Source organism: Leptodactylus fuscus, chromosome 6, assembly GCF_031893055.1.
Source record: "Leptodactylus fuscus isolate aLepFus1 chromosome 6, aLepFus1.hap2, whole genome shotgun sequence".
NCBI lineage: Eukaryota > Metazoa > Chordata > Amphibia > Anura > Leptodactylidae > Leptodactylus > Leptodactylus fuscus.
Window position 1 is genome coordinate 64,760,278 of NC_134270.1, and position 20,607 is coordinate 64,780,884.

Sequence of the window (20,607 nt, forward strand, 5' to 3'; positions counted from 1 at the left end):
TTTAAAAAAAAAAAAAAAAAAAAAAAGTTAAAAGCCTCTTAAAGAGTTTTCATTCTCAGCTCCTATGTGCTTTACAGTTTAGACCAGTGATTCGCAACTGGGGTGCCCTGAACATGGGAAACTGCACGCAACTCTATCTGCATCAATAGGACGCAAATGATTATTTAGCTTACTTATATAGCACCATCATATTCTGCAGCGCCTTACAGCTATTGTTAGCACTGTCCCATACAGGGCTCACAATCTAGATTTCCTACCAGTATGTCTTTGGAGTATGTCTCCTTGCAGATGTTGCCTTTGGACAGATTTGAACCCAGGACTCCAGTGCTGCAAGGCAACAATACTAACCACTGAGCTACCATTAATAATATGGTGAAACAGGAAGCCATTAGCTTCCTATTACTTCATTCAGGGAGCTGCAAGTGATGTCAATGACAGGAGGAGGAAGAAGGAAAAAAAAAAAAAAAAAATAGTATATACTGTGCGGGATGATGGCATAAAAGAGAAAAAGGGAGGAGATCTACTGTGTGATTAGCCAAAAATACATAAGACAAATGCATATATCAAAAATATAACTTTACTATAGCTATAAATATCAAAAAATCATGGATATTTCTAGTTGTGACACCAATTTTTTTTTTTTTTTTACAAATTTTGACACACCAAGTTCATAAGGTTAGCTATCACTGGTCTAGACTGTAGTATGTGAAATATTCGGCCTAAAGTTATGTTACAACATTCAAATAGTGATCTTCATACGATATATAACATCAATAAAAAAAAAATTCTAGGAGTATGCCATTGTGATAAATGATGAAGAGCAGTGATCTCTCTACTAGCAAGACTAAGTAAATGGGTCAATGCGAGACTAGCAAACCAATATCAGAGGCTGAGTGTTACTCATAGCCCATGGCAGTACAGAGTATCTCAGGAGAAGAGTGACTTGTCTCCATGTAATGATGCCAGTGAGGACAGGGGCTGTACAGGTCACTATGGCATTACAACACAGATCACTCCTTTCACATTATAAATACCATACAATATTTTCTTCAATTCTTAAATATATTTTACATTTACAAGCAAAAGGCAAATATATATATATATTACTTTTTTTCACCATTTGCTTCTGCAGCATAAAAACATAAGTCCAAACGCAAATTACTTCTGACACTTCAAAGAGTCCACAGCGTTCACCAGGAACTGAACAGTTTTTCAGAACTATGCCTTCTTACAAGGCATTACAGCTGCTATTACTCTTCTGTAAGGCTGTGCTGTGAGATCTGTTGGAGAACAGATCATGGCTGGATCCAGTCGCTATTATCCCAGTGTCTCCTAATCATTGAGGCTCTGTTGCTGGCTTGGGGGGAGGGGTCGTAGTTACTACAACAGTAGACACTGCTTTGGAAGTTGCAGGAGAGGAAGCTGGTTGTAGATGTGAGGCTGGGACAGTCTGTATACGCACCTGAAGGAGAGAGGAAAGAGGAAATATATATCTGCAATAATTAAAACTTTTACTGACAGATTCTAAGAAACATCTGATGCAGACAAGAGCCGCTGCTACACTTAACTACAAGGTGCCCTGGGCATCTTTGGGAGCCTTCACACGGAGTAAACGCGTGTGTACTTTTGCAAAAATAAGACACACTTCAATAATATTTTTTACACGTGTAAAAATACGCCTGTAAAATGTCATTGAAGTCAATGGTAGTCTTATTTTTACACGTGTATTTTGCAAAAATACACGTGCGTTCACTCCGTGTGAAGGCTCCCTTTAGGTTTCCAAAAACTGTCCCTTTAGCAGGCAAGCTATTGCAGGAGGTAATTTTAACCCCATAGAGACACAGCCCAAAAGTGACTTAAGGACCAGGCCTCTTTTTTCAAAACTGACATGTGTCACTTTAAATGTCAATAACTTTGAGACGCTTTAACTTATACAAGTGATTCTGAGATTGTTTTTTCGTAACACATTGTACTTCATGTCAGTAGTAAATTTTCGACAATATGTTTTGTCTTTAATTATGAAAAAATAGGAAATTTGGTGAAAATTTTGAAAAAAAATGCAGTTTTCAAACTTTGAAATTGCAAGCCTTTCAAATAGAAAGTCATACTACCCAAATTTTTTCATAAATATAATTAACCATGTCTCATATTTATGTGGCAATCAAATTTTAAGCACCCTTTCATTTTTTTCAGAAATTATAAGGCTTACAAGTCAAACAGTAATTTTCCAAATTTTCAAGAAAATTTCCAAAACACATTTTTCAAGGGACTAGTTCAGTTCTGAAGGGAAATTGAAAGGCCTCTCTAATAAACCCCCCCAAAAGTCACCCCATTCTAAAAACTGCACTCCTGAAAGAATCCAAAACAGCAGTTAGAAAGTTTCTTAACCCTTTCAGCATTTCACAGCAATTACAACAAAATGGAGGTCAAATTTACATTTTTCAATTTCTGTCACTAATATATTCATTTAGCCCTAGAATTTACACATTTACTAAGGGTTAAAGGAGAAACTGCACCCCACATTTTGTTACACAATTTCTCCCGAACACGACAATACCCCATATGTGCTGGTACCCTAATGTACGGGCACACAATCGCTCTCAGAACGGATGGAGCGCTAATTGGATTTTGTAGGCCAGATTTTGCTAGAATACTTTTCAGGCGCCATGTCCCGTTTGCAGAGCCCCCAAGGTGCCAAAACAGTGGAAACCCCCAAAATGTCACCCCATTTTGGAAACTAGACCCCTTAAGGAATTTATCAAGGGGTATAGTGAGCCCTTTGACCCTACAGGTGTTTCACAGATTTTTTTACCGTTGAGATGTGAAAATGAAAAATTACTCTTTTTATAATAAAATGTCACTGTAGCCCCAAATTTTTCATCTTCACAAGGGGTTAAAGGAAAAATTGCTCCCCAAATTTTGTTACACAGTTTCTCCCGAACACGACAATACCACATATGTTCTGTTACCCTAATGTACGGGCACACGGTCGCTCTCAGAGCGGATGGAGCGCTAATTGGATTTTGTAGGCCAGATGTTGCTACAATACTTTTCAGGCACCATGTCCTGTTTGCAGAGCCCCCAAGGTGCCAAAACAGTGGAAACCCCCAAAATGTCACCCCATTTTGGAAACTAGACCCCTCAAGGAATTTACCAAGGGGTATAGTGAGCACTTGGACCCTACAGGAGTGTAACAGAATTGGCCCAACAAAAGGAAAAGTGACATTTTTTGCTATAAAATGTTGCTTTAACCTCAAATTTTGCATTTCCACAAGGGGTTAAAAGAGAAAATGCACCCCAAAAATTGTCAAGCATTTTCTCCCAACTACAGAAATGCCTCATATGTGGATGTAAAGGGATGTATGGGCACACTGTAAGGTCCAGAGGTGAAGGATCGCTATTGGGATTTTGGAGGGCAAATTTAGCTGAAATCTGTTTCAGGCACCATGTTGCATTTGGAGAGCCCCTGAAGTGCTAGAACAGTGGAACCCCCCCCCCCCCCCAAAATGACCCCATTTTGAAAACTAGACCCCTCAAGGAATTTATAAAGGGGTTTAGTGAGCACTTGGACCCTACAGGTGTTTCACAGATTTTTTTTACCATTGAGATGTGAAAATGAAAAATTACTTTTTTTTCCAATAAATCGTCCATTTAGCGCCATATTTTTAATTTTTGCAAGTAGTTAGAGAATTAAAAGCCCCCCCAGTTTGTTACACAATTTCTCCTGAACATGGCAATACCCCATATGTGGCCATAATCTGCTGTATGGGTACATGGTGGGGCTCAGAATGGAAAGATGGCTATTTGGCTTTTGAGGGCAGTTTTCAGGTGCCATGTCGCATTTGCTGAGCCCCTAAAGTACCAATACAATGGAAACCCCTCAAAAGTTACCCCATTTTAGAAACTACACCCGTCAAGGAATGAATCAAGGGGTATTATCATTTTGAGCCTAAAAAATGCTTCCCAAAAATTAATGTACAAAATGAAAATTTTAATTTTTAAAGAAATATGTCATTTCGGTGCCCAATACGTTGCACCCACTTTGTATTGTCAGAGACCTGCACTCCTAAAACTATTAAGTGGGCGATCCCGAGGGGCAAAAAATTATATATGTGGGTGTAAACTGCTGCTTGGGCATACAGCAGGGCTCAGAAGGGAAGGAGCACTGCGCTTTTTAGCTTTTGGGGTACAGATTTAGAGGGACTTTCTGGGTGCCATGTTGTTTTTGCAGAGCCCTGGAGGTGCCAGTGAACTGGAATTCCCCAAGAAGTGACCCCATTTTGTAAGGGCAATTTTAGGGTCTCTGCAAAAGTGTCATGGCATCCAAAAAAAAAACCCCAAACCGTCTAAGTCTGTGCTACAAAAACCAAATAACCCTTCTTCCCTTCTGTGTCTGGCTGTGCCCTAATATCAGTTTATTCCCACATATGACATTACGTGCATTATCCTGGGTACACCAGTGTCATACATGTGTCATATATGTGGCATAAACTGCAGTTTGGGCACACAGCAGGGCGCAGAAGGGAAGGAGCGCGATGAGGCTTTTGGAGTACAGATTCAGATGTTTGGTATCTGAACGCAATGTCATGTTTGTAGAGTCTGTAAGGTACCGGAAAAGTGGATTCCACAAAGGAGTGACCCCAGTTTGAAAACTGCACCCCTCAAAGAATTTATCAGGGGGTGTAGTGAGTATTAGTATCCCAGACGTGACTGCACAGCGGATGGCGAAGAGGGAATATATAAGCAGTGCGGAGAACATTGCAAACACCAAATTGCCTACTATGTCCCAGTAGGCTCCTATGATTGGGGGAGTCACTCTGGGGGGTCACTTTGGGGTCACTTCTGGTGTCTTTTCGTTCATAAGCTGTAAATCTGGGGTGTCCCCTGATATTCGCTCGCACAGCTTATACATTCTCTACCTGATGCAGCCAGTCGTGTTCTAATAATTTGGCGGTTTTTGCGGGCTTTTGTTCTTGCATTACTAGATGCTGTATTTTCTTTATTTTTCTGGTGACGTGGCCATATAAGGGCTTGTTGTTTGCGGGATGCGATGCATTTTGTAATGACACCATTTTTGAGTGCCTACAACTTACCGAATACAATTTATTAACTCTTTTTTTGCTGGATTAAAAAAAAAAAAAAAAAATCAATTCCGGTATTGCGTTTTACCTTTTAAATTTTTCGCCATGCAGCGTACAGTATAACTAACATATTATCTTTATTCTGCGGTTCGGTACGGTTACGGCGATACCTCATTTATATTATTTTTTTATGCAATACTAATTCTGCAGAATAAAAACACATTTGGAGACATAAATCAATGTTTTTTGCATCGCCATATTTTGAGAGGCGTAACATTTTTATTTTTTCTTTGACAGTGTTGGTTGAGGGCTTATTTTTTGCGGGACAATGTGTGCTTTTTATTGGCACTGTTGTGAGGTGCATTTGACTTTTTGATCACTTTTTATAGCACATTCTGTAAGGTGAGATGGCGAAAAATCACTACTTCCGGCGGGTTTTTTCCGTTTTTTTTTTCTGTGGTTCACCGTGTACATTAAATATCGTTTCAGTTTTATTGTACTGATTGTTACGGACGCGGTGATACCAAATATGTATTGTTTTTATTAATTTTTAGGGTTTTTTTCTATATAATTCATTTTCTATAGAGAAAAAGGGTTTTTGGGCTTTATAACTTTATTAATTGTTTCAAAACACTTTTATTTTTTTTTCCACTTTTTTTTTTTTTTTAACTTTTTCATGTGTCCCTATGGGACACTTAGAGCAGTGATGATTGCATCACTGATTCTCTAGTTTAGAGTGAGACACAGGCTGCAGTGACAGCCTGCGTGTTATCACTCTAGAAACAGGAAGTGAGTCGTACGGACGGCACAGACTCACTTCCAGAAGACGCCGGCCAGGATACAAAGGTGAGTGGGACTCAGGGCTGGCTGGGGTCACTAAACAGACCCCTGGCCACTTAGTAGGGATACCAGCACCCCCCGATCTCGCAGCGGGGGGTGCTGGGGACCCCTACACGATCGGGCAACCCGTTGTTTGCCGTGATCATGTTTGATCACGGCAATCAACGGGTTAAAACCCAAAATCGGCACTCATGTCCGATGGAGGGTGATGGAGCAGGGTGTTAGGTGTCAGATACAACTAACACCCGCTCCTAGAACGCCCGCACTGCGCTGCGGGGATTGTTTACATCCATGTGGTACCATTACCACATCGGTCGTGAAGCACTAGACATCCATGTGGTAATAGTACCACATGGGTCGGGAAGGGGTTAAATGCTATTCTGAATGGGTTATGTCCACTTTTCTTACTTGTTTACGACTAATAATGCCTCCTCCAAATACACACAATTTACCGTTCTCAGGGTTTGAACAGTAGCCTAAAGGGGTTTCCCATCTGGGCAAGTCATCCCCCATCCATTAGCTAAGGGATAACTTGCAGATTGGTGGAAATTCCAATGCTCTGGCCCCCAACGATCAGGAGAAGAGAATATTTTTATTCCCCCCCCCCTCCCATTCTGAGTGGAGTGATGATTGGCCATTGTGCACACTATTCCTTTTATTTCAATGACAGAACCAGAGGTAACCAATCGTTGTACTAGCTGAACACCAATTCTTTCAGAATAAGGGACATATATTTCCTGATCAAAAACTTCACCACTTTGTTTTTTGTATTATTTAATTGTTACTGATATAAGCTAGAGAAGTATGTAAAATATCCAGTGTCTAGTGGTTTTCTTACCTGAGTGGCCTGTCCCTGCTGCTGGAGCTGCTGCAGTTGCTGAGTGGTCAGGAAACTGACTGGTTTGTTACCAGCTATGAGTTTGGTCCCCGCTGGCACAGTCGTCAGTATTATGTTTCGCCCCAATCCACTTATACTAGAGAGAAAGAAAAGACACGAGAGGTTTCGAGAGGTTAATGTCCTGCACATTATAGAAGTGTAAGTGGTAATATCTTCAGGGTTTTCTGATTTTCTTAATAAGAACATTCTACAAAAATACTGATATCTAAGATCATGATCACCCTCACTACCACATATCATATTATTGGCGCTGATTTTCCAGCTTTACCATGGTGATGATAATCCAGACATTACTTACTTTGCTCCTAAGTTGCCTTTGATAATTGGCGCAGCCACAACACTCTTCCCTTTCATAGGCTGACTAAGCACAGATAGTGGCACAGTGATCCTCGCCGGAAGTTTTCCCTAAAAAGAAACCAAAACACATCTAAGAAAGGTAACCTAACCTGAGGATAGACCATCAGTAAATCCTGAAGCCTGGGACCCCAGCCCATTAGCGGTTTCAAGAGCTTGCAGCACTAAAGCAAGCTCCACTTACTGTTCTCAGACCAGTGACAACATGTCCATTGTTCACATAACCATGCTGCAGCTCAGTCCTATTCAAATGAATGGGACTGAGCAGCAATACCAAGCTCAGCCCCTATAAGTTGTGCTTTGAATGTAGCAAAGAGGCCGCAGCATTTAAACATTCGTTTTGCGTTCCTCACTTATTTGACTCCCTCTGACCCCTAATTTTATTAATTCAACCACAGAAGATCTGTGCACTATTCATGTCTACAAAGAAGGTGGGGGAAGATGAAGACATAAGTCCAGACAGTAGCATCTAGAGAGTTTTGTCCCCACATAGGTGACAATAAATTCAACTGATATTCCAAGTCTGTGTGGAAACTCTCTAAACAGCCCAGGCTCCTTAAAGACAACTTTTTACCACCTCCAACTCTTGTTTTTAGCAACTGCATTGATGCCAGAACAGTTAGAGATTTTTTCTGTAGCCTCCGGCATTTCCAAGCAATCAGTGCAGTTAATATTGATGCCTAATATGCTACTTTGGCGCAATTATCAGGTGGAGAGTGTCAGACAGAAGCCGGAAAGGCGTCGTGATGCAGAGCTCCAATCAGAGGTGGGTAGTGCCATAGCTCAGAATCACAGCCCTTGCCTGCTCCTCCCCGACACCACCCACTTGACAGTAATGAGACTAAATCGTATGAGGCACCTAAACAAACTGCATTTATTGCTCCAGAACTATGGGGACTAGAGAAAAATTCTGCCGTTTTGGAATTAGTGGAAAAACACCTACTAAATGATGTAATGAGCTGGACTTGGTGGAGGTGGGGAAAGATCCTCTAGCCCTCACCTCCCTCCAGCAGCAACCTCCTCCCCTCTCCACAGACTTGAATGGTGTACAGCTCTTCTGCAGTGTGTACAGATTAGAGCAGTGCAGGGACAGCCAAGACCAGTGAAGGTGCAAATGGGTCAAAATAAGTTGGGAAGGGGGTATTTATCTTTCATAAAATATATCACAAAGTTTCTTTTGTCAACAAGTAGCAGCAATTTATGAAAATAAGTTGAAGGTTCAGGTATGCCCTTAATGATGCCTCAATTACAACATTGCGTGCTCAACTTCCTGTCAAGGTGATAACCACCACACATACAGTTTCAGTTACAGATTCCGCTTTGTACCATAACCTTCACAACTAGGTCTTATTACATACCCAGGACAACGGATTACCAATGGATTAAAGATCTTACCTGCTGAGGTGTGGTGACTGGAATCTGCCGTACAGCAGTTGCCGTGGCTCCCACAGTGACTCCAGTCGGAGGTTTTGTTCCAGTGCTGGTCACAGGTGTAAGGCTTACTGTTGCAGCAGTGTGAACAGGGCTGATCACAGAGGACGACGCCACAGGTACTGGTTTGGCGGTTACAGTAATACTCTGTGAGGGTGAGGCTTTTGGAGGGACAACACCAAGTCCTTGTACAATCCGTATAGTGGTGGCAGCTTTAGTGTCACCACTGGTTGTGCCTTTGCTTTTCTGATCAGCTACAGAGACCCCCAGTGCTGGCATCAGTCTAAATCCAGAGCTACTTGCCTCCACTGGTTTAACCTCTGGGGTGACTTTAATGGTAGCAGGAGCTGGAGGGGAAGGGGAAGAGGGGTTTGGGGTCATCTGTAGGAGTCCTTTGTTGGAGCTGGTCGCCGGAGAGGCAGAAAAAAGTTCTTGTGACAACTTCACAGCTGTAACCTGGGACTTGGCTAATGTGGCCATCATGTCAGGAGTGATGCGTAAAATAGTTTGACCCTTGGCATCAGTAGTGATGGAAGATGGAGGAAGACGCAGCACATCCTTGCCCTGTATTCGGAGATTGGTGGTTGACAGAGGAAGATTTGAAGACGACTGAGATTTCATGCCAAGTTGTCCCGACAATGCCACCTGGTGGTTAAGAGAAGGAGAGAATATTCAATAGATTCCACTACAGGTCACCATGTAATGTTAAGTAATAATATGCATAAATTAAAGAACCGTAAACATGGTTACCAGAATGCCACAGATTATCATGCATCAAGACCATGTTTATACCCAGTAATATCATTGCAGTGACCAGATGTTATATCCAAGTGAACATTAAAATCTACACAGTGTAGTTTACAACTATCACAGCGGCATACTGTAGCAGATACTATTTATGGTATATTTTTATCCCTATTTCCTACAATGGGAAAATGACAATGAAAATTAATTTTGTAACTTGACAAATAGTAATGACAATATGCTATCAAATATATCAGAATAAAAAGAAAATAGTGGATAGACTGAAATGGGTATCACATTACTGCAAGTTCAATGGAGTTGTCCATTCCTTTTCACATGACCTATCCTCTAGCTTTTTGACAAGGTGATGGAGATCGTGCAAGAATGGTGACCTCATTGCAACATACCTTGCCTGATTCTTAGCAGACCACTGTTGCCACTTCAAACAGATGGTCACTAGTGTCAGACCCCCATTACTCCTATTGCTGACCTATCCTGAGGACAGATCAGTATTTAAAAAAAAACAAAAACCCAAAATATACTTTAAACTACATACTACACAGGCTTGTTTGAAGCCTGTAAGCAATGGAGACACATTTGCATAGATGCTGTACACACAAAATGATTAGAGATTTTTAGTTAACACTATTTGCAAAGCTGTTTTAATTGCTTGAAGCTCAGTAGTAGAAATTTTTAAAAATATAGACAAATGCTTGAACGTGGTTTACAGCACTAGCTGAAAGTTTAACCATTGGAGCAGAATCCATTACCTGTTTGAGAATGCTTTGGCCAGTAATACTCTGCAAGATAGTTGGAGCAGACCCAGCGGGAGAACTGACTACCGGTTTGGAAGCAACTGCAGTAGATGGAGCCAAAGTTGTCACAGTAATACCAGCATGAGTTGTCAATGACGTCCCAGGACGAGGGACAGCGGCAGTAGACTGTGTCTTCACAGGCATTGTCACAACCTAAGTTTAAACAGACAATATAAAGCAAATGGACAATAACTCTGTAGTTCTAACTGCTCCATCCTGCATTAACTTACTAACCTGTGTAATCCCCTTGGTGGCAGAAGATGTGACTGGCAATCTGATGTGAGACACTGCTGGGGAGAGTGGCTGTGACATAATGGTTGGTGGGGGAGTGGGGGTGACTGTAGTAGGAGCGGTCACAATTCGCACTTGGGGGATAGCTGTGGGGGTGGAAAGTGTGGTTCTCACTGGTCCTGGAGTCACGGTGGTCACCTGGCTGGTCACCGGAGGACTCAATAATGTACTCAGCTGAGGTATGGTTGGAGAAGACACCAGGAGAACACTGTACAGGAAGCAAAAATACAGTTAGCTACAACCACAAAGAAAGGCAACAATTATCTGGAAGTTTGTTGTTGAGGTCATACCTCTGACTGGATTTTGGAGGCTCTGGGACACTGCTGGCAATAATTTTGCTGACGGTTGCAGGTGTGGAGGGAGACAAAGGTGTTGCTGGAAGTGCTGGGGTAGTTGGTGTACTGGGAGTTCCAGGAGTCGGGGGCAAGCTACAATCATTTAGGGTCAATGGCCCTGGTTCTGGAGTACCACCACTCTTCACTGAAAACTCCTTGTTGCTTGACTTCTGATAAAGCAAAGGAAATATAAAATCACATGGACTCATATATACTCAAATATAAATATTCACGACAAAATGGATCTGCTCCAGAAATTTTCAAATTATGAACTAGGTGGCATTGATCCTTTCATCAGAGTATTCAAGGCCAAGACTCAAATGTAGATTAAGAGACCAGACATGATCATTTTAACTCTTGAAAACACACCCTAATTCAATACTTCTCACCACTGAGGGTTTGCTACAGACTGCTGTAGACAATCTATGAGGTCAACAGGTCAGCTGCACAGACCCCATCTGTCCCAATTTTGAGTTTGCGTCAGTGCAGGTAACTGGAGTCCAGGCTTGTAGAAACAAAATTATTCCTATTTACTGGCAGCCAGCAGACATTACAAATGGTGAGGAACTGGAGAAAAAAGTTATAATGTTCTAAGATGTAACGTACGATCTTTGATGGAGTCTTTGGCTTCTGCTGCAATGCTTTCTTAGCTTTGGCTGCTGCTGCTTGAGCCTGATGGATTCTTTCTGCAAAATAAATCAAAACAGACTAAGTATGATCAGACAGATGCCGGCGATTTCTCCACCAAGTTTGTCAGTAAAGGTCTTACCAAACTCTTCCTCACTGCGGTCTCGGTGGAGGTAGATCCACAGCTTGCGGCCAATGTCATATTTCACACAAGGATCCTTCTCATAGTGCAGCCGGTCCAGAGCTCCACTCACCACAGTGTTAACCTAATGATCACAAGAGACTACTGCATGACACGTAGCAAGGTATAGCATAGCGATAACAAGCTTAACCCAGAAGATTGGGCACTAAACATTAGGTCCTCAAATTTATCAGTTAGGTCTTTGAAGTCATGTAATAAATGTTCAGATAGTGATAAACATAGTGATTATAAAGGGCCTGATGACACCTGGACTCTTAAACTGCAGTCCTATCTATGTCATAAGTAGAAATCCTTTGCAAATTTGAATCTAACTAATATGAGCAAGCACTGCAATCTTCTATTAGGTGTTCAAGTGCTCTACGGTCCTGGCTGTTCACATGTTGCAATTTACCTGAGCGCTAGTAACATCCGGGGCAAGGAACTGGGAGTCTTTGAGCAGCTCACAGATTTCAGCACGTGTCCCTTCTCCATTTGGAAGTCGGGCAGCAGCATCTCGCACTAGTGGATAAAAGAAGCCGTTACACCAAACAGTTGTTACTTACGGTTTTACTCAATTGCCCCAATCATCAGGTGCGCTCACCTAGAGAGAGGATGGTGACATAAGCAGGTCGGTCAGAACGCAGCAGGGAGTGTTCTCGTGCTTTGTTCAGTGACGTCTCCTTGTCAAACACCCCCTTAACAGGACCCACAACCGACTCAAAGCCGTGCATACGGAATGTGAAGGCTTTGTGAGGTTGGAGATAACGGTGGCGCTCCTGAGGGAGTGATAAAATAAGCAACACAGTTGAGAACAGAGAGTGACGATTTAGACAGCCAACATAGGGCCAAGGCTGATAGTGGAGCCTACAAACACAGCCCTCAGAAAACTACTCAACAAAATGGAGAAGAAAGCAGCAGTCCCTCACAGAGAGTTGGACGGGTCATTGTCACCTCAGCCAGTTACTACCCTCTTCTGAAGTCTTACCTGCTCCTGAAAGATCCGTTTCTCATCCCCAGAACTTGGTCGCACAATGTAATCTGTCCTCCTAAAACAAGACAAAACTCCTGTATGAGTGTACAGAATAATTACTAAACAATTAACTAAAGTTGGAGTTGTGTACATGGACCCTGATCCAGGATATAGCCATACATTACTTACACTCTGGGGACTGGAGTTCCGGTGTCTGTACTTTCTTCAGGCTCCTGGAGAAGAAATTAAATACAATAAAAAAACTAACAGCATCAAGCGAAACATTAAACTTCCAAGGGGCAAATACCAAAATAATCACCAACGAACTGCAATTATAACAATATAATAAACATCTCATCATCTTACTTTTGATAATATGTGATCCTTTGTCTCCAACCAAAGGTGAAATAGAGCCACCAGCTCCTTCTCTGAGTCGCTGGAAGGACCTGAAAACCATAAAGAAAATCAGAGCTTCATTCACTCCAGGAGAAGGAAGCAGAGAATCCATGAGGCATCAGTGACTCACCGAGACATCTCCACTGCTGGGTTTTCTCCTTAAACTCAACATATTGAGTAAAGCCAGATAAGGCCCCTGAGAAGAGAAAACTACAGTGAATCATTTTCACATCATCCAAATCTATATTGAATCCTATAGATTAGGTCTCATACCTTTGCTGTCCCCACCAAGATACATGAGAGCTGAATGGACCAATTCACACCAGTTAGGAGATGCAGAGAACCAGCTATTCAGGGTGCTAGCAGGCGATGACTGCCAGTGGGACACTTTATCCTCCAACTGTAACAAAAATCATCATCATAACATCCGACAATAGTTTGCATCTGATCTAGCAGGCTAGGAGGGAAATGCAAGTAGAGATCACACAGCAAGACCAGTCCTATGTAATAGGATTGCTGCTTTCTCATTTGCACAAACTTCTCATATCTGCTTGTCATCAATGAAAATAAAAAATAATAGTATTTTCTATATTAAAAAAACTAAATATCTACACCACACTAGTTGTGTACTGATTGACTGAGGAAAAGATGGAACACGTAATAAATATGAAAGAGGTCAGTTATTCGCCACTTACCAGCATGAGACTGGAGGGGCCTTCCATCATCAGAATATCCAGTAAAAGGGTAAAGAAACAGGCTGAAATCTCATTGAAAGTCAATGGTGGCTTCACATCCTCCATGGGTCTGCGGAATAAGACAAGTAGTTCATAACCAATAATAAGAAAATGAGACGGGGCTGCTCTTATTTCATACAGACAACATACATATGGGTAACATGAAAATCACTGCCTTTTGAGCTACTCATAGAAGTATGCAGCTCTACATAAGGACAGGACTCACTCTTCTTTCACTGCAGTCAAGGGAACGGGTACAGCTGGGTCACTGGGCAGCAACGCAGGCATCATGTCCACTTCTTCAGAGACTTCTGGGAAGTCATCTGGTTCTGTCTTAATAGGTTTCAGCTTCTTTTTTTTCCTCTCATCTCGCTCTTTCACTCTTCTCTTCATAGTAGCCAGATCAAAAAGTGCTGGGGGGAAAAAATTAAAAAAAAAGTACATCTACAGCCACATGAGAGCATCACAATGAAGTATTATCAGCATTAGTATTATAGATCCTGTGATCCTGAATTACTGCCTATATTGCGCTCCGGAACTTCCCTTCCTATTCTGCTGGATGTTACTGGAAACTGCAAGCAAGCTAGTGGACAGATACTCCTAACGTATTAGCTGAGCTCTTATAATACAGGACAGTTGTTTCTTCTGCACGAGATAACTGTACTGAGTCTAGTGTAAAGATGACATCACAAGTGGACACAGACACTGGGGAACACAAAAAACTTTAGCTTTGATGTAAATTTCAGGTACACCTCCTTTATATGTTATTCTGTTATGCATTTGCATACAGTGTGGTGAAACTGTCTCCAATGATGTAGTTTGGTAGAAAGGTGTAATTTAAGAAAAACCCTTAGCAAAATCAAAAAGTGCTAATGTAACGGGACAATTTTCTGCTGCAACTGCCCTAAACTTTATCCGGATTCATCAAGCCATCCCTTACCTGCTAGAGAATTCTTTCTGCCAGCATTAACCCGTGTCATGATGTCATTCATGGTCACATCATCTGTCATGAGATCCGGATGATCCTTTAGCAGAGAAAACAGAGAGAGAAAGAAAGAGACAAAACGCTATAAGATATAGGATCAACTCTCATCGGCATGTATGGCCTCTGTATACTATTGGTGGTATAAGGAGGAAATCTTATTGTTAGGCAGCACTGGGACCCCAAAGGCTTCATTCTTCACCATGCAGGTTTAGGCAATATTTTATTTCAGTGTTAGTCAGCAAAATTCAAAAGGGAGTCCTAAACAAGTCAGACAAGTTCTCTTTCTTGAATCAAACCTGGGTTTGGCAAACAAATACTTAAGCAAAATGCTCAGAAGAATACTACCATGTGAATGAAGATTAAGCACCTTTCCTGCCATCCACCCAGGGAAAAAAGTTACAGAACAAAGTTACAGAACAAAGTTTTTAAGCCCTGAGCATATATGAAGATTTCGATTCATTGTCAGAAAACACAAATATTTAAATTTTTCACACATTAATAAGAAAATTAGGTCGTTGTATACACTGCCACTTCGGATTTGGGCTGAGCGTACAGTGCATGATCCGCTGGCCATCTTTTTTATATTCCTACAGGACTGAACAGCACATGTGCGGGATTTGGATCCACTGAAGACAGAGGAGCCTTCTAGGCATTGAAGAGAATTACCTAATCTGCATGAAGGAATAGCCAAGAAGGCGGCATCTACGATACAACGGGGGTGCTCAGAGCACATGAAAAATGCTCCTGAGCATCAAGTACCTATTTGTCAAAAACAGCTATGAAAAGGAGAGAAAGAAGTATGACTAGAATAGCCTTTCTAAAGGCTATTCCAACATGTGTTTACTTAAAAAACGAAATGCTCAATGATAGACTCCCTTTAATTTACATAAAGCCAGAATTCTGGATGTCTGTGAGGCACATATAATTAAGAAATGGAGACAGATAGTACCACTTCAATTTACACTCCTATTACTGTATATATCAGAAGGAAAATAAGTTTATACTCATGTAGAACCTTCACTTGGGCTTTTAGACATTACATTATTGTCACTTACCGGTTGATGTTTCCTCTTCTCACGATGTTTTCTCAGCAACAGTTTCAAGTCACGCTCTGTCAGCTCTACTTTGTCTACAATGGAAAATAAAAGGCGAGATGAAGTCTAGAGATACAAGCCCCAGAACAAGTGCAGATCTTGGGTAAAGGTAATTTTATATAAAAAAAATTATTGTTTTGACTGGTGTGGATTCTTAGTAACCAAAATGAATCAACAAGAGCGAACAGCTGAGCTTTGTGCGGTGCATGTAATGTATAAGATTCCTAGAAAGTCTATAGAATGAATCTGGGCAACACACACTAGGCTCACTGAGAACTAAGCACGTACAAACAAAAAGACACAAGACTCAATGAGCGCCTTTGGCCATTGTTTTAACAAGTAGTGGGATCTTAGCATAATTTCTGACATATCACTAGTACAGATCATAAGTTTGCCAAAATGAAAGGTACCAAAATGATTTTCCCACTAAACAGATGGGTGTGCAACTGTTGGGACAACTGCTAATCAGCTGCTGTATGGAACATGCATCTCTCACCATCATTTACATGCCAAGGCTATGCTGTTCACACACCATACTTTGTAGTAGCATAGGACCTGCATGAGACACTGCAGCAGAACCCACAACAGCAACTATTAAAAAGTATGTTACATGAGAAGCACAACACCTGGCATGTAAAAAGCCAAGAGCTGCACACTGAGAAACAGCTAGTTGACAGTGATCCCAACAGACCCCCCCACCAACCTAAAATCAATGGTATATCTTAAGGGAAGGCCTTCAGTTTTTAAAAGCTGGACAACCCCTTTAATAACATTAAGACAAAAGAGTTAGAAACTCCTACCCACAGTATGTTAGCTATATGACCACAATTCCACTATTTTTAGGATGTGCACAACCTACCTGCAGTCTTCATGTCCTGAGTGGAAAGCGTGGGAACTGAGCGGAGAGCAACAGCAGCTCCGGGGGACTGCGTGGGCGACCCTGGTAACCAAGAGCTCAAATCTAAACATAGAAAGAAAATGGCTTTATAAAATCTACTGCTTTGAGGTATCACTGAGTGAAGGATACATAAGGCCCTGAGGCCATAGAACCTCACCTTCCTCCTCAGATGATAGGGTGGCATCTCCACATTCCTCCTTCACCTCTCGCAGAATCTTCAGGTAACGCCGCTGCGCCCGCCTCTCTCTTTCCTCAGGAGAGTTTTTCATTGAGGCTGGCTTCCGCTTCATCACTACGTCTGGACCCTTCTTTCTTGCAACATCTAGAAGTTCCTATCAACAGCACAGAGACAGGAGTTAATTCTGCCAAACCGTTGACATTGGGGCAAAGAGGTGGCACCAGCCATTACAGCAGATGGGGAAGCAAGTTTACCTTCCTAGATGCTAGAATTTGTTTCAGTAGGTTGTGAAAATACTGCTGCTGAGACGTTAGGTATCTCTTATATTGGGATTTCAGGCAAAGCTGCCTATACTTCACCACCTCTGGGTTCAGATGACCGTCTGTAACGCAGCAATAAGGACGAGAATGTTTATATAACAGTTTTTAATACACTGACAACCCTGATTCATTCCAACCATATCAAAGTAAATTTTGGTTACTAAGCCGTCAAATTATATCCAGCATGCAACTAACGTTAATACATGTATTAAAAAAACAAAACAAAACACAACAACAATAACAAGTAGGAGGTTTATTTGCCAGCTTTGTATACTGATTCAATTTATCTTTGTTAGTTTATGGCACAAGCATAGTTTGTCCAATAAAATATTCTGATTATCAGCAACCTCGTTAATCCAGGGTTAGTTTTTTATTGGAATATTTATTTTTAGGCCAATTGGGTCGTCAACCAACAGTGGCTGTAACAGTTTTGCACAAATCCAGATAAAGGACTGATTCCTGATTTGTTGTATATATCATTTTAAACATTGTCAAGATTTCTGCTTGCAGTCATTAAATAGGTATTATCCTAAAGTCAGAAACCTGTTCCAACCTAGTCCTGCTTACATTTGATAATATTATAGAAAAACCTGTGCTGTGTTTTTTTTTCTTTTGTTTGCTCGAATAGCACCAACATATTTTACAGAAATTTACAAAGTTTCATCGCTCACTATCTCACAATCTAAATTCTGTTTCAGTATGTCTTTAGAGTGTGGGAGGAAACCCACACAAATATGGGAATCAAAAAAAAACAAAACACAAAATTGCAGGCAACAGTGTTAACCACCGACAAGAAGCAGACATCTTCAAAATCAGCGTGGAACACTTTATGTGTTAGGTGCAAAGCCGAACTCACCCCTGAAGAGCTTCTGAGCAATTTGCAAGGGATTCCCAAAGCGAAAGTTCTCCCCTCTAAAAAGGGAATGGACAATCTGCTCCTGTTGCTCTGTGTTGTTCTCTGGGAAAGATGGAAGAAATTGGCGCAAGTGCTCCCGCTGCAAGTCTGATAAGACATTCTGCCAGGTGTCCATGCTGACAACATCAAAGAAGAGCTCAGGCTGTCAACAAAGAAGGAGAAACACTGAATTCCCAGAACCAAAGGAGGAAGCAATCACTCATGAATATGTGGTTTTACATCCTACTATAAAGCCGAGAGTGCGCTGAATTCAGTGCACTGTCAGCTTTCCCGAGGGTGGAGATATCGGTTCCGTTAATTTCGGCACCGATAACTCCCCACTGTCAGAAGGGCGTTCCTCACAGCCCTGCATCATCGCTGGGCTGTAAGGAATGGTCCCTCTGTTAGTACAAGGCGATGTTACAGTTAGGGGGGTTTCTCCACCGCCAGGACATATACCGGGAAAGCTGACAGTGTGCTGAATTCAGTGCACTGTCAGCTCTCTGTCGGTATATAAAACTGCACATTCATGAGGACAACAAAGGTCCAGTGATCATACTGATGTCCAGCCAGCTTTCCTGGTCATATACCGTAAGTAAAACTTAAACAGAATTTTGTGGTGATATTTTTTTTTAATACATGTGCAGCAGCAATTGTCTTATCTAGTAACTGTGAGACTTTAATATTCTCCACAGAAACCCTGCTGATTCTCTGTGAAGCACACAGGCTCCAGACTGAAACAGTGTATAAGAGCAGGTAAAATGTAACAAACACTCAGCTATAAGGAATATTAGATCTGTACAGTCTCTCTGTGTCTACACGTTTCCATTGACTGACAACAAGCACAATGATACTATGGCCTAGTAATAACCAGAGATCTGCAGATACTATGCCATGCTACAAATTGTTCTATGCTGTGGTATAACATTACACCCTTTAATGGCATGCTGAGGGTCGTAGTTTCACAGCAGCTGTGGGATGCAGATCACTATTGTATACAGAATAGGGTTAGGGTGTTAGATGTTCTTACATCTTCCAGCAAATCTTCAGGAAGACTGACTCTTGTTCCTCCCAGTAAACATGGTTCCATGATCCCCGTTCCATTGCTGTCCAAGCACGGCCCCAGGTCAAGGGGATCGGTCAACATATTGTCAAGGGAGTCCATGTCTTCTTAGCTACAGGGAAAATGAAATGGAAGGTAAATGTAGACAAACTTACAATTCAGCCCCTGTTGACAGATTAACCCACTCCCATATCAACATGACATATAACCTCCCCCACTGACGTCCACATATCTACATTATGCATGAATCTGTCACCCTACCTTCATCTTCATGACACATAAATTTAGCTCTCCCTAATCCCCTTATACATTTGACACAATAGCTACCTGCAAAGTCCTCTATATTAATGTGACCCACAACATGCCCCATGGAATAAAACTTACCCTTTACTATAACAATCTATAAAATGGTACTCACATAAACTCTTAAAAAATAGATTCAATTGGAATCTTAATCTACTTAATCTTAGTGCTGTATTGATATTTGTTTTGTGGAATTAATATGGTCCTTCAGGGGGGATCCTGGTGGAAAATTATTTTTGGATTATTTAATTTCTACTCACTTGACAAGACCCTGCCCATCTACTTCCCATAACTAAATGATACACAACCTGCCCGTCAACCACCCCCACCACCTGCCTGTCAGCCACACCATCACCCCCCACCACAACCTGCCTGTCAACCACACCATCACCCCCCACCACCACAACCTGCCTGTCAACCACACCATCACCCCCCACCACCACAACCTGCCTGTCAACCACACCATCACCCCCCACCACCACAACCTGCCTGTCAACCACACCATCACCCCCCACTACCACAACCTGCCTGTCAACCACCCCCACTACCACAACCTGCCTGTCAGCCACACCATCACCCCCCACCACAACCTGCCTGTCAGCCACACCATCACCCCCCACCACAACCTGCCTGTCAACCATCCCCACTACCACAGTATACACAAACCTAGCTATATCATATCCCCATATAGCACACAACTTGCCCTTTCTAAGCCCTATAACTACGTGTCAGATCTGCCGACCTCTCTAAGTTCCATAACTACATGACAGACAAGGTGTTCCTGCATAATGAATACATGACACAAGCTACCCCCTCTGTATCTGCCCCTGAGCTTCCATCCGCAGTCCCACCTTCCGGGGTATCTTCACCATCTCTCCGGAGTGACATTAATAACACTGCACCGGACAGCACGGCTCCTCCATCTTCGGAACATCCTGCCCGGTACCGGTTTCCGCTTTCCCTGCCGGAAGTGACCCACCGGAAGCAAACAGCCACACGTGAGAAATACTTCCGCTATCCAGCATGCAGTACGGGATGACTAGATAACGCGCGATTTGTAGAGCCGTACCTGTCAGCCGCTGGGGGTGGTACACAATAGGCGGGACTGTATAACAAGATATATGCTTAGATACAGCAGGTAATACCATACTTTAGGCTTAGCTACGTAACTCAG

The 20,607-nt window shown here is 42.0% G+C and overlaps 1 protein-coding gene across 1 annotated transcript; it reads right to left on the reverse strand.

Moving 5' to 3' along the window:
* Positions 1-700: 700 nt before the first annotated feature.
* Positions 701-20,394, reverse strand: NFRKB (nuclear factor related to kappaB binding protein). Its single transcript, XM_075280102.1, has 26 exons — positions 20,285-20,394; positions 19,098-19,242; positions 18,029-18,230; positions 17,107-17,234; positions 16,832-17,006; positions 16,636-16,737; positions 15,738-15,811; positions 14,638-14,722; positions 13,924-14,110; positions 13,659-13,767; positions 13,237-13,363; positions 13,094-13,159; positions 12,934-13,013; positions 12,757-12,800; positions 12,583-12,643; positions 12,199-12,373; positions 12,010-12,116; positions 11,559-11,682; positions 11,396-11,475; positions 10,745-10,959; positions 10,398-10,662; positions 10,119-10,316; positions 8,569-9,249; positions 7,118-7,224; positions 6,760-6,895; positions 701-1,462 (listed from the first exon to the last, which is right to left on the reverse strand). Exons 2-26 carry the CDS (start codon positions 19,230-19,232, stop codon positions 1,337-1,339), a joined length of 3,789 nt encoding a protein of 1,262 aa, XP_075136203.1. The 5' UTR covers positions 19,233-19,242; positions 20,285-20,394; the 3' UTR covers positions 701-1,336.
* Positions 20,395-20,607: the final 213 nt, after the last annotated feature.